This window comes from Drosophila serrata, unplaced genomic scaffold, assembly GCF_035046125.1.
Source record: "Drosophila serrata isolate PLE 108 unplaced genomic scaffold, ASM3504612v1 contig_36, whole genome shotgun sequence".
Taxonomy (NCBI): Eukaryota; Metazoa; Arthropoda; class Insecta; order Diptera; family Drosophilidae; genus Drosophila; species Drosophila serrata.
In genome coordinates, this window is record NW_028256934.1 from 426,855 (window position 1) to 442,053 (window position 15,199).

The 15,199-nt window shown below is 42.5% G+C and overlaps 5 protein-coding genes across 10 annotated transcripts; 2 read left to right on the forward strand and 3 right to left on the reverse strand.

Moving 5' to 3' along the window:
• Window positions 1-108: 108 nt before the first annotated feature.
• Window positions 109-1,622, reverse strand: Hap40 (Huntingtin-associated protein 40 kDa). Its single transcript, XM_020956499.2, has 2 exons — window positions 1,319-1,622; window positions 109-1,232 (listed from the first exon to the last, which is right to left on the reverse strand). Exons 1-2 carry the CDS (start codon window positions 1,411-1,413, stop codon window positions 362-364), a joined length of 966 nt encoding a protein of 321 aa, XP_020812158.1. The 5' UTR covers window positions 1,414-1,622; the 3' UTR covers window positions 109-361.
• Window positions 1,623-2,184: 562 nt separating this feature from the next.
• Window positions 2,185-4,440, forward strand: Pis (phosphatidylinositol synthase). 2 transcript variants are annotated; one of them, XR_002319868.2, is made up of 6 exons: window positions 2,185-2,405; window positions 2,718-2,852; window positions 3,143-3,296; window positions 3,378-3,529; window positions 3,594-3,931; window positions 4,010-4,440. XR_002319868.2 is itself a non-coding variant. In XM_020956482.2 (5 exons), the coding sequence occupies exons 1-5, from the start codon at window positions 2,354-2,356 to the stop codon at window positions 3,779-3,781; spliced, it is 681 nt and encodes a 226-aa protein (XP_020812141.1). In that variant the 5' UTR covers window positions 2,185-2,353; the 3' UTR covers window positions 3,782-4,440. The 2 variants fall into 2 exon arrangements, 1 of the variants encoding a protein (XP_020812141.1); XM_020956482.2 differs by having other exon boundaries at window positions 3,594-4,440.
• Window positions 4,441-4,879: 439 nt separating this feature from the next.
• LOC110187106 (mitochondrial inner membrane protease subunit 1) lies at window positions 4,880-6,042 on the forward strand. Its single transcript, XM_020956511.2, has 2 exons — window positions 4,880-5,302; window positions 5,373-6,042. The coding sequence occupies exons 1-2, from the start codon at window positions 5,204-5,206 to the stop codon at window positions 5,793-5,795; spliced, it is 522 nt and encodes a 173-aa protein (XP_020812170.2). The 5' UTR covers window positions 4,880-5,203; the 3' UTR covers window positions 5,796-6,042.
• Window positions 6,043-6,775: 733 nt separating this feature from the next.
• LOC110187084 (uncharacterized) lies at window positions 6,776-8,805 on the reverse strand. 5 transcript variants are annotated; one of them, XM_086835015.1, is made up of 4 exons: window positions 8,573-8,805; window positions 8,413-8,488; window positions 7,814-8,131; window positions 6,776-7,762 (listed from the first exon to the last, which is right to left on the reverse strand). In XM_086835015.1, exons 3-4 carry the CDS (start codon window positions 7,996-7,998, stop codon window positions 7,366-7,368), a joined length of 582 nt encoding a protein of 193 aa, XP_086691141.1. In that variant the 5' UTR covers window positions 7,999-8,131; window positions 8,413-8,488; window positions 8,573-8,805; the 3' UTR covers window positions 6,776-7,365. The 5 variants fall into 5 exon arrangements, with proteins under 5 accessions (XP_086691141.1, XP_086691151.1, XP_086691165.1 ...); XM_086835025.1 differs by having other exon boundaries at window positions 7,814-8,135; window positions 8,573-8,802; XM_086835039.1 differs by lacking the exon at window positions 8,413-8,488 and having other exon boundaries at window positions 6,776-7,585; window positions 7,638-7,762; window positions 8,573-8,794.
• A 105-nt stretch (window positions 8,806-8,910) lies between these two features.
• Window positions 8,911-12,739, reverse strand: LOC110187079 (SRSF protein kinase 3-like). The gene is made up of 4 exons (XM_020956478.2): window positions 12,531-12,739; window positions 11,139-12,168; window positions 10,325-11,072; window positions 8,911-10,245 (listed from the first exon to the last, which is right to left on the reverse strand). Exons 1-4 carry the CDS (start codon window positions 12,589-12,591, stop codon window positions 9,547-9,549), a joined length of 2,538 nt encoding a protein of 845 aa, XP_020812137.1. The 5' UTR covers window positions 12,592-12,739; the 3' UTR covers window positions 8,911-9,546.
• Between the last annotated feature and the right edge of the window lie 2,460 nt (window positions 12,740-15,199).

A 15,199-nucleotide genomic window follows, 5' to 3' on the forward strand; every position in this document is an offset into this window, starting at 1 on the left:
ATAAAGTTGTTAGCGGGTTATGGGAATCCTTTTTAAATAAAAACGTAATTAATTTCATATTTTGAAAGGCTTAAAATGTTGGTCCCTCAAATATTGAAAAACCTCGACTTTATTCGATTTTAAACATTCTTTATTGCGTACATGGTTCCCTCTTCGTTTCATTTATTGCGCTTTCACTCTTCACATTCTCTTCGATCTCGTTAATTATACTCGTCTTTTTTTGTAAGTTATTTGTTTTCTCTTGCGCGTAGGCACATTCAAAGGTTAGTTAGTTGGTAGACTTGGTTACATTTAGCGATAGTTACACGGAATTTCATGGTCAGTGGTTGTCATACATTAGGATGTACATATGTGCGCCCGTCTAGTAGCTCCTGGCCAGGTCCGCGTGCATGACTCGGAGCAGCTGCCGTTCCGCCTCGCTGAGGGCCCCAAATTCGGTGGCAAAATCACGTAGCAGATGCTTCAGGTCGCACATTTTCCGCTCCACCCAGGCGCACGCAATCTCTGCCAACGCATACTGCTGCTGCGGTGGCACAAAGGCACCTGGTCGCTCCACCGACCGTCCACCATCGTCCAGTCCGTCGGCACTGGTGGAACACGACTCGAACTGAGCCAAGCTGTAGTAGTGCTCGATCAGCTTGATGTGCGCGGGCGACTGGCGGGCGGGCGGTAGATTCAGGTGAACCAGAAGCAGCAATCGCAGCACCTCAACACGTCGCAGCAGCTCGCCATACATGCGCGCACCGCGTCGCTCATACACATTGTCCACAATGTCGTCGTAGTGCTGCAGGGCGCTCCGATAGTCACCCCGCTGTCCGCACGCCTCGGCGCTGGTTTCCAGATCGTGAATCTGATGGGTGGGCGAGGCAAAGCTGCTGGTGCTATCCAGCTGCCGCTGCAGCTGCTTCAGTTCTCGCAGAATGGCCGCCTTGAAGACACAGCCGTCAACGGCCCGCTCGGCGGCCCGATGGTAGCAGTGAAGCGCTCCCTCCCGGAAACCGGAGTGCCGGGTGCGCAGATGCAGTCGCCCGGTCTCGTTGTGGGCCCGCAGGAAGGATCGGGCTGCTCGCAAATAGGCCTCCGACTCGCGCTGCGGCGCTCCGCCATAGGACTCGCACTTGGCATAGCCGATATGGCACATGGCCGCGTACTGTAGGATGCCCGCCTCCTCGAAGCTGTAGGCCAGCCGCTGGAAGTCCGCCTGAACGTCACCCACGCTTGGCGCAAAGCGTCTGAGGATCGGGATAGGGAATGCAACGGATTAACAACGTGGAGGTTCATGGTGGATGCTTCATTCTCCCTTGTACTGGATACTCACTTGAAGAAGCCGGCCCGCTCGAACTTTTTGATCTTGCTGGAAGCTCGCAGGTATTGCTCTAAACTGGCACTCACTGCCCCAGCCGCTTGCTCCATCTTGGCGTTCGCAGTGGTTCCACACTCTTGCCGAAGCCCGGGATGCGGCAAATAGTTGAATATTCCTATATGCCAAGCTGTTTCTTTGTATTCTTCAAGGTAAGTTGTGGAAAATGTAAAAGTTGTTATGTTTTGTTTATTGGGCTAGGTCGAGTGTGACCAGATGGTAAAAGCTCGAAAATTACCAGCGTGTTGCATACTATGGTCACACTATCCCCGGAAGCTTATATATTCCAATTCGTTTCTTTTTTAAATTAAATTAATTTTACTAATAAAAACATACAGAATTGGTGAAATTTGGCTTAATTTTAGATTGCGAAGTATATTTTAAATTAATTTAAGGGGATACTTGAGAAAAATCTATATGGTTTCATATGCGGCGCTAGGGGAGTTCTTGTAACTATTTTAACTGATTCAAGTTAAATTGAACCAACATTATTTTAATAACAAACTCAAAGCAGTTAAAATCAACTTTGATTAAATATACAGAAGCAGCAATTTGTTTTTTATTTGTTTTTGAATTTTTTATATAAAATTTCTCGAATACCACCACTTATTTCAAATAAGTGACTGAAAAGTAAAACACCGACACAATTAACTCTACATTGTAAAGTCAAATAAATATAAATGAATAATTATTCACAAATTACATATATTTAATAATTGTTCATTTATATATAGCAATATCAATAACAAATTTATATTTAAAAGAGTTCCCCTAGTAGTCAACACTTTCAAACAGTCTGGTCGCACTTCTGTCGCTTTCTGTCGTGCTGGTCACACTGGCACAGATACATCGCAAAAAAGGTCGCAATTTTTTGGAGCAGCGCTCACATTCCGGAAATTCAGCAAACTTTAAAGGCGGAATTTAAGAATAAGGACCCCTGTTAACCACATATACAGAAGATACACCGGAGGCAGCAGCGACACAGGACACAACATGGCCATAGCCGAGCATGACAACGTTTTCATTTTTGTGCCAAATTTGATCGGTGAGTTCTTGTTCTTATTGTTATTTTTGTTGTTTTTTTTTTCGGATGGATTCCGGGGGGTAAACAAATCGAATATTTTGATTTATGGGCCACATATACACATACTTTTGCGTTTTGCTAATTGGATTAGTTGGGTGGCGGCAGCAAGAGAGGGGGCGCGTTTCTCCTGGTAAAGTGACAACCTGGAAGCCCCAGTCAGGTTCAGGGGCAAGCGCCACCCCGGCAAGAACCCCTCCTCCTCTTTCTCATCCTCCTCCTCCTCCGTTATCGATGTTTCTAATTGATTTTTTGTTGTATGTCGACATTCCACAGGCTATGCCCGCATCGTCTTGGCCCTGATCGCCTTCTGGTTCATGTCCACCAACTATGTGATCTCCGGCTGGTGTTATGTAACCTCCGCCCTGCTGGACGCCGTCGATGGACACGCCGCCCGGGCCTTCAATCAGAGTAAGAACAGCAACGATTTCCACCCTCCCCAATTGTCTATCTGATCGCACTTTGCCCGCATACGTGCGCCGAATCAAACACCTGTCCATGGCCTGAGTCGCTTTACCGCTTGTTATCTGCCGATATATACATATATTCAACAAATAGTGGGCCCCGATATGGTCACGGCTGGTTGGAGAGCCCACCGATGACGTAGTCCCTGCAATTATACGAAAATGCAGGAATAGTTTAGGTGTTTTGATGTTATCTAGACTGCTAATGCTCCCTTCTTTCTCCCTCTCTCTCTCTAGGTACTCGTTTTGGGGCCATGCTGGACCAGTTGACCGATAGATGCGGCACCACTGGCCTCCTGGTCACCCTGGCCTACTTCTATCCCCAATACATGTTCTGGTTCCAGCTGTCCATTGCCATCGATGTGGCCTGCCATTGGCTCTTCATGCAGACGTAGGTATAGGGCGGGGTCCTCTTTTGGATAATTAATTAATGTGTTTCTTCTTCTCTACTGTGATGGTGTCCTCCTGGCAGGAGCGTTGTGGTTGGTCGCAGCTCGCACAAGGTCAATGAGAATTTTATAATGCGGCTGTACTATCAGAAGGACATACTCACCTTTATGTGCTGCGTCAATGAGCTGTTCTACGTGTGCTTGTATCTCTTGCATTTCACTTACGGACCGCTGAGTAAGTCTATAGAGCTTCTTACGCCTATTCCCAAGTAAACTAATCGATTTCGTTACGTTTGCAGTATTTGGAGCCTCGCTCTTCAAGATACTCGCCTTCCTCACGGGCCCCTTTGCCGTTCTCAAGGCTCTGATCTCGGTGATGCACGCCTATGTGGCGGGCATCGATCTGGCTGCCGTGGATGTCCGTGAGCGGCAGGAGAAGCGACAGAAGGCGGAGTCGGGGGCCGCCACCGGCAAGAAACTGGAGTAAAATCTTCAAACTTCCAGCGAAACAAATTTTGATTCCAAAACTGAAAATGAAACCTTAAGAGAGGACGAAGAGAACAGAGATCAAATCAGATCGGATGAGATGCATGATTATGTATATGAAGGGCATTAGGCAACCAAATAGGACGTGTGTGTTAGTAGAATTTAAATTATTTTTATGCGCTATTGCAAGGATTGTTGACCTTATTTTGTATTTCTTTATTTTTTTTAGTTATTTACGGAATGCAGCAATTATTTTGAATCAAAAATCGAAGAAATTTAAGCGATTCGTTCCAGAAAACACAGAGATGAATTTGAATAGTCTTAGATTGTAGCCCGTAGCCCGTAACTGTTGCATATATATTTATTTTGCCTTTAGTTTAAATACATTTCTGTGACGTGACGCTTACACATTATATATTTTACATATATATTTATATATACACACATGTATATACACAGGCTGTATACAGGGCAGAGTCGGCGTGTATATTTCCAGGATATATATCTCATTTTGTTCGATTCAAGACCTTCCTACCAGCAATTGTCAGACGCAACTCTCTCAATGTAACTAATGTGTATTTCTAATCGTAAGCATAACCAAAAACAAATGTAATTGGAGACCTGCAGAAAAATAAAATGGAAATGGATGTGTTAATGTGACATATTTAATTAATTTATTTATATATTTATATAAAAGTAAGTTTACTTGAAATTGGGAGCATAAGCTCCTTGCAGGGTATTATAATTTTAGTTAGAAGCTTAAAAATCAATGAAGGAGTCATTTCCGACCCTATAAACCATATATATTATTGATCAGCATCAACAGCCGAGTCGATTTAGCCATGTCTGGTGGAAAAATAAATTTTGAAAATTTTTTCAATACTTTTCATCGTTAAATTGATAAAAAAAAAAATGGCAAAAAATTAATTTTAAAAAATATTTTAAATGAGTATGCAGATTTATTAACCATATAAAAAATAACATTGGGCCGCTTTCCAAATTAAAATTAACGCCTTCTTGGCTGAGTTATGCGATTTTTAAGCTTTGATTTATAGATAAAATTGTCATATAAAAATCACGGATAAATATCGATTTCAAAATGTTTGCCGAAAGTTTTCGAGTTTCTTTTTTTTGGAACCAACTAGGCCCGAAATTTCTAGTCAAAATTTATCAATGAATGGGAGAAATAAGCTCTCCCTTTCGCGGTCCACTCATCCCAGCAGTTTGAATTGCGCGCCAAATTGGTTACCTTCTTCCTCTTCTTTGAACAGTTGGCCCGTCAGCTGACGAACAGGTGGAGCAGTGCAGCCCTGGGCCGGATTTTACACAACAATAAACATTCACGAGGATCTCTCGGCATTTTGCCCTTTATTTGGACCAGGATAAGGACACGGGCAATGCCCTGAGGCGCTGAGGGATTGCCATGCAGGTCCTTGCTCGTCTGGGCCGCCTAGTGCGCTACGCGGTGGCCTACGCCGCCATGACACACTGCACCTTCGAGTACATCGGTGACTTTGTCCTGGTAAGAGTAGCCTCTCTAATGGCTTCTGTATCGCTGATTGTCCTATCTTTTATCTTCTCCTGTGTGCCAGTGCAAGGGACCCTCTATGGAGCCCACTCTATACTCGGACAATGTTCTGCTCACCGAACGCCTGTCGAAGCACTGGCGGACCTACCGTCCCGGCGACATCATCATTGCCATTTCACCGATCAACGCCGGCCAGTATATTTGCAAGCGGATCGTAGCCGTTTCCGGGGACCCGGTGCTCACCCAGAAGCCGCATCCCATCGAGAACGAGTTAAGTGCTGAGAGTGGCGCCGGAGGCGATGGAGCCGTCGGCAAGCCAAAGCCCTTAATGGTGAGAGACTATGTGCCCCGTGGCTACGTTTGGATTGAAGGCGACAACAAGGCCAATAGCTCCGACTCCCGCTACTATGGACCCATACCCATCGGCCTCATCCGCAGCCGCGTGCTCTGCCGCATCTGGCCGCTCTCCGAGCTCACCGGTCTCTAGGAATGGTTGTTAATCTTTTATTTTCCCAAGCTTTAACTTGGTCTTACCCAGTGTTGAGCTGCCTGACCAGGTCCTTTGGTTGGGGAACTGCTGTAGGATCATCTTAGATCATGTAGATGCTGTGCGATGTTGGATTTATTTGATGGAATAAAGCTGGTAAAGCTTCCAAAGGAACTGCCGATACATATTTATCATACATTTTTTTTTTTTCGATTTCTTAAATAAAGCAATTAGATTTTAACTGTAATATTATCAAAAGATGATATTGTAAGCATGTTGTTGATGATTTAAATAAATATGCAGAGTGCACTAGTTGAGAGTATAAAATATATAAAAAAGATTTGGATAATAAATAAAGTCTTCTTTGGTTAATTAAATATATTACTTTATTCAGAATGTTGGACTGGAAGAGTGTCTTAACGTTCGTTTGTTAAAAGAAAATTCATTCTTTGAACTTATCTAATAGTTTTTACTTAACTTGCTTATTTTTTAATCATTAAGTTTAAGTAAAACTTACATATTTCATGTAAATTCTTGTTGTTTTGACACTTAAGCTATAAATAGTATTTCTAAGTAACTATTCTTTAACATTATTTAAAATTACTATTTTTCAGAGGTATTCTTCTTTATTAAATCTTTTGTATTGTCCCTTTTTAAGCAATTCTCAAATTAAGTGCCTTCAAAACGCAGACACATTATTGAACAATAAACACAAATTTTAATTAAGTAATTAAGGTAATTATTTACCATTTTAAAAATCTAAATAATAGACACATTTAGGGGGGAGCAAATGGTTATGGGTTTAACTAGTCTACATTTAAAATTTTAATAAAACATTTAGTGTTTTGTCACGGCACAAATTTCGTCTGGTTTTTTGTATAAGACAGCGCCTTAAAACATTTTTTTTTTTTGCTATTTTAACTACGAAATATCGCCGAAACAAATAACAAACTATGTACAATTGAAAACTAAAAAACACATACATATAATAAAAAAAATAGCATTTATTTAACTAAAGTAAAAACATATAAGTTGTGCTGCTGACCTAATAAAAAAATTGCACTATGATTTTGGCCACTGAAATAAACAATCTCACGCCTTGTTGGGCTCCTCCTGTTTCCCCTGCTGCTCCACATAATACAGGTTGTACTTCTTCTTGAGCACCTGGTGGACATCGTCGCGACAGGTTATGGTCAGCCCCCGTTCCTGATAGTCCAGAAATGTGCGAACAAACTGTCTGTTGGTCTGATGCACCTGCGGATGCTCCAGAAACTCGGCCACAGGCATCCACTGGAGCTTGGCGATTTCACGCTCGCATCGCGTAAAGTCCAAATTGAGGGGCTTCAGGCCCACCACAACATACAGATCGGAGCAGCCGAAGCTGCCGCCGTGTGCATGCCGGAGGCTGACCACCGAACGGAACTCGGTGCGAATGCCCGTCTCCTCGGCCACCTCGCGCATCGCCGCATCGATGAGATTCTCCCGCGGCTCTACGTAGCCGCCTGGCAGCTTCCAGCTATTGGGTATCATTGCATATCGATCGGAAACCACCAGGACCTCGTCCTTCTCGTTAATCACCAAACCGCCGACGCCCATGAGCGTGTGGGCATAGTTGGGCAGATTGCTGGACTCGTCTTGCGGCAGCCAGCGGTACATGACTACCTCTCCGGTGCGGGCATGATGGAAATCGAAGCCATTCTCCGCCAGCACGGGTACCCAGTCGGCCTGCTCTTTGTACACACGGAACCAAATCGCGCGATTCTTGTTTGCCGTCCAGAAATCCAGAGATTCTGTGGATTTCAAGGGTGAGTTTGATATATAGAATTAGATACTCATACTCACTCTTTAGTTTATCCCTGAAGCTGCAGGTCTTATCCAATTTCTCTTCGCGTCCATCCACTGTGACGCCGGCAAAGCGATCCGTAACGCCGCGGAACACATCCGCTGGAGTTTCCATGACCTTGAAGCTTCAAGAGAATGACTGCAATTCGGTTTAAATGAAAGCCTCTGCCGCTTACCCCCTTGTTATCAGCCGCTGTGCCTGTGGCCGATGCTGTTGTCTTTTGCCAATGTCCCTTAGTTCCGGTTGCAGTGATGCCGTTGATGATGAACGGTGTTTAGCGGTCCGGAGGAGCGTCCTCCATGAATTGAACGCCGGCAGGGTTAGAACGTTTCTGCGACTCACAAGACCTGCGGCCAACATTAAATAATTGCGCAACTCAAAGGCGACGACGACGATGACGACGACGACAATGGCAGAGGTTCGACCACGTTGGCGTCGAACCGAAGATCGGAGGAGGTATTTCCAGAGTTCGTGGCGAAGTCAATCCCTGGGCCTGCCTTATGTGTATGCGTGAAACGAAGCAGAAAAATAGACAGATTGAAAATGCCGTACGGCTCCAAACATCGATGCAAATCCGACGGGCAGGTGGATAAGAAGGAGGAGTATATAGCCCCACTATCTATTTGCTGGCGCAAGATAAGCGATAAAGGCGCTGTTACGCTTCGGGTTCTGTTCTTGACAGTTCAAGTGTGGGCGGCGGGTGCCAGTGTGTGTGTTTTCGAAACGTTTCCGCATGGGCTCTCTCGTTGTTTTTTGTTTTTGGTGTGTACGAACCGAGAGAATGTTTATCAAGCTGCGTTGCGTCGACTGCTGCTGTTATCAACGCGCCAGACAATTTATGCGCGCTCGTCTAGGTTTTTACATAACAAACGGAGACAAACAAACAACAAACTTGTCACTTGCAGCAGCGCACAGCTTCAAAAATTCCACTCACAAATAGATCGCCAACAAGCGGTGGTTTTGGGCACTGCAAATAGGATTTGCGATGTATCACCAAGACGACAATTATGGACAATTATTTTATGGGACGCACTGAGCGCCAGAACTGGACTTTGACATAAAAACAAATAGTGCAAAAACAGCGCGCGATTTCACACCGTTTCTTCAAGTTCCAGGGATGGACACAGCAAGGCATCAGCTGTTTCAAACAGGTGGCGATATCTTAGCAGCTGCTTCGAACAGGTGGCGATATCTTAGCTATTTTTCCGCAAAGCTTGCAGCTGTTTTTGGCATTGAATTTCAACGTTACCTCGCTGGTAATTTAAAAATTAATAATAATTCCCATTTATTTATTATAATTCATTTACTTGCAGCAAAATAACTAAATTTAACAATGTCGATCATTTTGCAATCGATTATTTTCGAATTTAAGACAAGTGTTGGAAAACGAACACCATGGGAAATGGCGTTATTTACAGTTATAAATGATCGCGTGAAAGAAAAAGTGTCCAATAAGGAAAAGTGAACTTTTAATAGTTACATAGTTGTTTGCGTTAACAAAAGTGGCCGAAATCATTGCAGAGTGTGGAAACGAGGCGATAGACTATGAAGGAACGGCAAAATCAGCAATCGGGAACCGCGTTTTCGATGCGTTAGTTTTGTGCGCCGAATTGCCGGTCAGCAGCGCCCTGGGGCTCCGCTCCTCTGTCGTCGGTGCGTGTTCGTGTGCGTGTGTGCGTGGCTTCGAACATTTTGTATGCATCGATGAAAGTACAGTTAAAATTTGAGAAAAGGATGGAAAAATTAGTTACAAAACACCTGTGCGAGAATACGTGAGCCAGTGGCAGACGTGAATTTATGGTGCGTGGATGGACACAACTGTGTTGCAAATCACGCAAGTCTGCCGCCCGGTGTACACTTTTAACTTGAATTTCAACAAGAAACAGAGAAATAACGTGAAACGCGATCTTATTTTGGGCCAGTGGAGGCTCGCGGATCGGGTGTGCCCTCATGCTTTGTTTCCTTGTGGTAATACATCGACCAGTGTCCATGGCGTTCCTCCTTGCTCTCGTTCTCGTATGACGACACCGAATCCTTCTCCATTAGCCAAGAGTGCATTGTGGCATTCAAGGCGGAGGATCGCTTGCGCGGATCCGTGTCCAGCATGGGCTTCAAGAACGACTCAAACTGCAGGGCATCGCTGGTGGACCAACTGTACTTGGTGACGAGAACAACGCTCAGGGAACGCTCCTGGAGGTTACCAATGTGGCGCAGTGTGCCATTTGAACGAAGGAAATTATGCCCAATGCTACCTGTGGCAATCAGTTCCTTTGGTATGGCGCCGCATGTCTCAATAATGCTCGCTATATGCGTTTCATCCAATGTGGCCCGGCCGTGACCCTCCTGGGGATTGAATAGATAATCACCGGTGGCCAGCTCCCAAAAGAGACAGGCGGCACTCCAGATATCCGCCTTTTCGTTGTAACCGGCACCCAGAATAACCTCCGGAGCGCGATATTCACGCGTCTGAATGTCATCGGTGAAATGATGGTCGAACCAGCAGGCATTGCCCATATCCGCAATCTTTACCTTCACCGGACAATACTCCACAGAGGGATCCTTGCGCGCAATGATATCCAAATTAGGCAAGCAGCTGCGACGCTTTGTCTAAGGGCAGACACAGGTGAGTAAAGATTATATTATTTTGATATAATTATTATTATATTAATATCATATTAATTACTACCTTTCGTGCGTCATCATCGTACACCATCTTCATCATTTTGGCTAAACCGCTGCAGCTGCTGCTGCCCTGCTGCTTAATCTTCCTGCCGCGAGGTGTCACCACCTTGCCCAGCTTGTAACGCTCTCGCTCCTCCTTATCCAACTCCCTGGTCCTCCGCTGGACATGCCATATAAACTCTAATGGGTTATTGAATAGCATACGCACAGCTTCTGAGTAATGTCCCTTTGGCAATTTCCTTCCCATATACCGGGGCTGCTCCAGCTTGAATTCCGGACTCCATCTACCAGTTTTCCTACCATCCATCTCCTCCAATTGTTCCACTTGCTCAAGGTCCCGGTCGTTAAGGAACACTATGCCATCAATGGCGGGCATAAAGGGAAGCTTGCCGGTGACAGCACGGGCGGCCAGAGATGGCGTTAGATAATTATTCTGGGCCAGTATCAGGAGATCGTCAATGGCTTGCTGGCGCAACCACTGACGGTGCTCCAGGAAGAAGCTCATATTGCGCTTGGCTCGAGCCCGTAACTTGCGCTTGGCGGTCTTGGTCAATTTGGTTGCCGCCGGAACGCTCTTCAGTGTGTTCTTCGTGGTGGAGTTTGTGGAGCTCTTGGTGGAGCTTTTGGCGGTGCATCCACCTGTGCTCTGTTTTTCGGCATTAGCAGTGGAACGAGCTATTCCACAGCCATAGTCCTCCGGAAATAGAAAGCTATTAGAACGATGGGCAGCAGCCATGCCACCATTGGGTTTTCTATGATACGATTTGAGATGGAAATCAAAGGGATACCTTATCCCATTCATATATACTTTCACTTACCTGGGCTTGAGAAGATGAGCATTGGCCTCGAAGAAGGCGGTCACCACGCGTGTGGCCTGGGTGCGTATGGCCAAATCATTGGCCTCCATCAGAACATTCTCGGGCTTTAGATCGGTATGAATGATGCTGCAATGTTTGTGGATATAGTAGAGACCCTCCAGCACCTGGACGGCTATCTGCTTGACATTACGTATCGGAAGACCCTGGTAACGGGAGCGTTGGATCAATTTGAGAAGGGTATCACCCAGAATCTCAAAGACCAGGCACAGATGTGTGCCATGAGTGCCGCTCACGCTGAAGTGATCGGTGAACTGGACAATGCGATCACGCAATGGATGCCATCGGCTGACAGCAATGAAATTGAGAATCTCGATCTCATCCCGGGCCGTCTCGGTGAAGTGATCGGCCGACTTGACCATCTTGATGGCACAATAGCGTTCCAGCACGCTATCGAAGCACATCCAGACGACGGAGAAGTGACCCCAGCCAAGCTTGTGGATGGCATAGTAACGATCTTTAAAGACATCGCCCACTGAGACTGGATGATAGCCACCGAATTTGTATTGTCCGGGACTCTCCTTTTGCATAAAGTCCGAATCATAATCCACACTAAACTGGTTAGTCCCATTATCCTCGACGTTCTCGACATCTTCGACATCGTCGGCATCATCTATGTCATCATTGTCATCGACATTTCCCCCGTCATCTTCGACGTAAGCATTATCATTGTTATCATCCTCATCGGCATTATCATCGTCGTCAGCATCCTCCTGACCGTATGACATTGTGGAGCAAGCCGGTGAAGCTGTCACGGTTTCCTTGGAGCTTTCATGCTGAATTGGTGGTTCCATTGTATCTGTATCCGTTTCGGATTCCTCTCCATCACGTTCTGGGAGCAGCACCAGCACCTCGGCACTTGACACACTCTGGTCCTCATGGACAGCTGCCTCCACTGGCAAGTGGATCTGGGCGGGCTTAACGCTCAAATCATCGCTAGACGATTCCGAGTTGAAGCTAAAGAACTCATCGTCTTTTGTCGATATAAAGAATAAAGGGGAATAGAAAATGGTTTAAATTATAGAAGAATATCTTAAATAATCGACTCAGGAATGTAGGTAATTAGTGATCAGCATCAATATCCTGTTTTCCTTTCTTTTTTCTTTATCAGCTTTAAAGTTATTGGGATAAAACTTAAAATAAGAGGAAATTCAACATAAACTCGCTTCACTTTCGTGTTAAATCTTGGTTAATAAGCATAAATCAGCATTAATATTAGCTTCAGTTTTCAGTTTTAAGGACAGTACACAGATAATTCATAAAACTATATGCGCAAGACAGTCCCTAAATCTAATATATATACTATATAAACGCAAATCGTTCTCTCTCTCTTACCTATTACAATTTTGGCTTTCTTTGGATATAATCCTCCACCGCTGCTGTTCTTGCGTTTCATATTATATAAAATAAAGGTATTCTTTGTAAATTGTTTTGCTGTTAGAATTTTTTGTTACACTTGTTCGTTCGAATGATTGCTAACGAATGCTATTTATTAAAAAACAAAAAAAAACTGAAACATTACAGAACAGTTTGTGCTATGGCTTCTATGATTTGAAATTTTATGAATGTCTAGAAAAAATCTCTAACTTAGTTAGATGTTGAATATCAGAGGAATTTGTATAATAGTAAAATAATAAATTATTTATTTATTATTTAAAGGTTTCGAAAAGTATGCAACTAATTCTGCTGGAGTATGTTATCCTTTTCTCGAACATCTTTAAATTTGATAGCATACTTTTGTGATTCCCAACTAGAGTCCTTAAAAGTCTTAGAACTACTTCATTACTTGTTTGAATGTGTAAGATATATTAATTTGGATTATTTAAGTACAATTTATATAAGTTTTATTAACGAAAAATGTTTTTTTATATCTTAAAAACATATTTCCATAAATTAATTGCTTGCATTAAATCTCAATTATGACATTTATAGATAAACTTTAGCTAGGGAAAAATGATCTACAAAATGCTGACATTCCCCTTCTTTTTTATTCTCCTTCTTATTTCAACAATTAAGCAGCACTTGATAATATTTCTGGCAATGCCCATTTAGCCTTTATTTTATTTATTTTCATTTTGTTATTTATGTATATATAAATTTTCAAATCAAAATTGCTGTGCAATTGAGGGCGAAAATCCTTTTGTGTGTCCATCGTGTGCGTTGATTTGGAAAATGCCATTTAAAGGTAATAGTTGGGTGTTTACAGCCCAGATTGAAGGCATTATCAGGGAATATATAGTTGCAAATATATATATATATACTATATATAGGGAAGTCACTCAGGTGCTTCAATTTTTTTTCGGACAACAATAGCTTCCATTGAGCCCTCCCGTTCCCCTTTTTATTTGTATTTTGATTGCCAGCTTAACATGCTCGTCATGTGTGTACTTAATTCATTTCCACCAATTTTTGAGGGAGAAAATTTTTCAAAATATGTGTAAAAAAGAAGGAAAAAACTTACCCCTACCAAAGGGAAATTTTTTGATTTGGATTTCAAACTCTCCTTCTCTCTCTCTAATATTTGCTCAGTTGTTTAAACAAATTTTCCGCTTAGGGTTGCGGATCGACCTCCTGTTTGCACACAATGGATTTCGATTACAATTTCCCTGCTGGCTTAAGTGAAAATGCCATGTCAAATATTTATTAATAAAAAAAAGAAGAAATAATCATAATAATGGGGGGACAACAGTATTTTTTAATATCGAAAACGCCGAAAGCCCCGAAAAAAAGCAAAGAGTTTTCCCAGGTTCCCAGGCGGGACGACAACAACCTCCCCTCTTGTTCTTTGGTGGAAATGGAAATCTTGTTTGTAATTAGGGAGTTTTCCTTATCATTTTTCACCCGCGAGGAGGAGAACCCTCCTCTCCTTGGCATTGTTTCTTCGCCAATTAAGCGTAATTTCAAGTGTCCCGTCCCTCACAAACTGGTTATATTCCTCCTCTCGCCGCCTAATGAACTGTTTATGTGCCGGGCATACAATGGGAGGGAAATTTAAATAAATTAATGTCAACTTTTTCCCGTTTTTTTTTTTTTTATTTTTTTAAGCTGGTGGGTGGTTGGGTTGAAGGCCAGCTGGAAAGCAGCCAGCCAGGCAATAATGAGCAATGCCTAGGCTTTTCTTGTGATTTATTCCCTTAATAAGCATATGCCGAGCAGGGAAAAGCTGGAAAATGAGGCTTTATTATTAAGCCATTTGCACACAACCCTTTTTGCGGGGCCTTTGTCAACAGAAAATTTGATTTTTTCCAACAGGAAATGGTTTAGTTATCTTTTTTGTCAAATGTTTTTGTAAAAAAGTTATATTCTATAAATAATTGTATTAGAATTATTTATTTTATTATTATTTACAAAAAGTTGGTGAAGGCGTAATTTCTGACCCTATAAACCATATATATTCGTAATCAGCATCAACAGCCGAATCGATCTAGCCATGTCTGGAGGGAAAATAAATTTTGAAAATTTTTCAATATTTTACGTCGTTAAATTGATAAAAAAAAAAATGAATTTAAAAAAATATTAACTGAGTATGCAGATTTATTAACCATATAAAAACTAACATAGGGCCGGTTTCCAAATTAAAATTAAAGCCGTTTTGACTTAGTTATGAGATTTTTTAGCTTTGATTTAAAACAAAAATTGTTATAAAAATATAGATAAATATTAACTCGAAGAATGGTATTATAATTTTAGTCTGAAGCTTAAAATAAAGTTAAGAAGTCATTTCCGACCCTATAAATCATATATATTCTAGATCAGCATTAACAGCCGAGACGATCTAGCCCTGTTTGGTAGAAAAATACATTTAGAAAATTTTTTCAAAATTTTATAAAATAAAAAAAATTATCGTTAAAATTGGCTAAAAATTCGACAAAAAAAAACTAACTTTAAAAAAAAGTAAAAACTAAATATGCAAATTTGTTAGCTTTAAAAAATCTAGCACAGAAAAAAAAACCGTTTTCCGAATTGAAATTAATAAATTTTTGGATTAGTTATGATATTTAAAA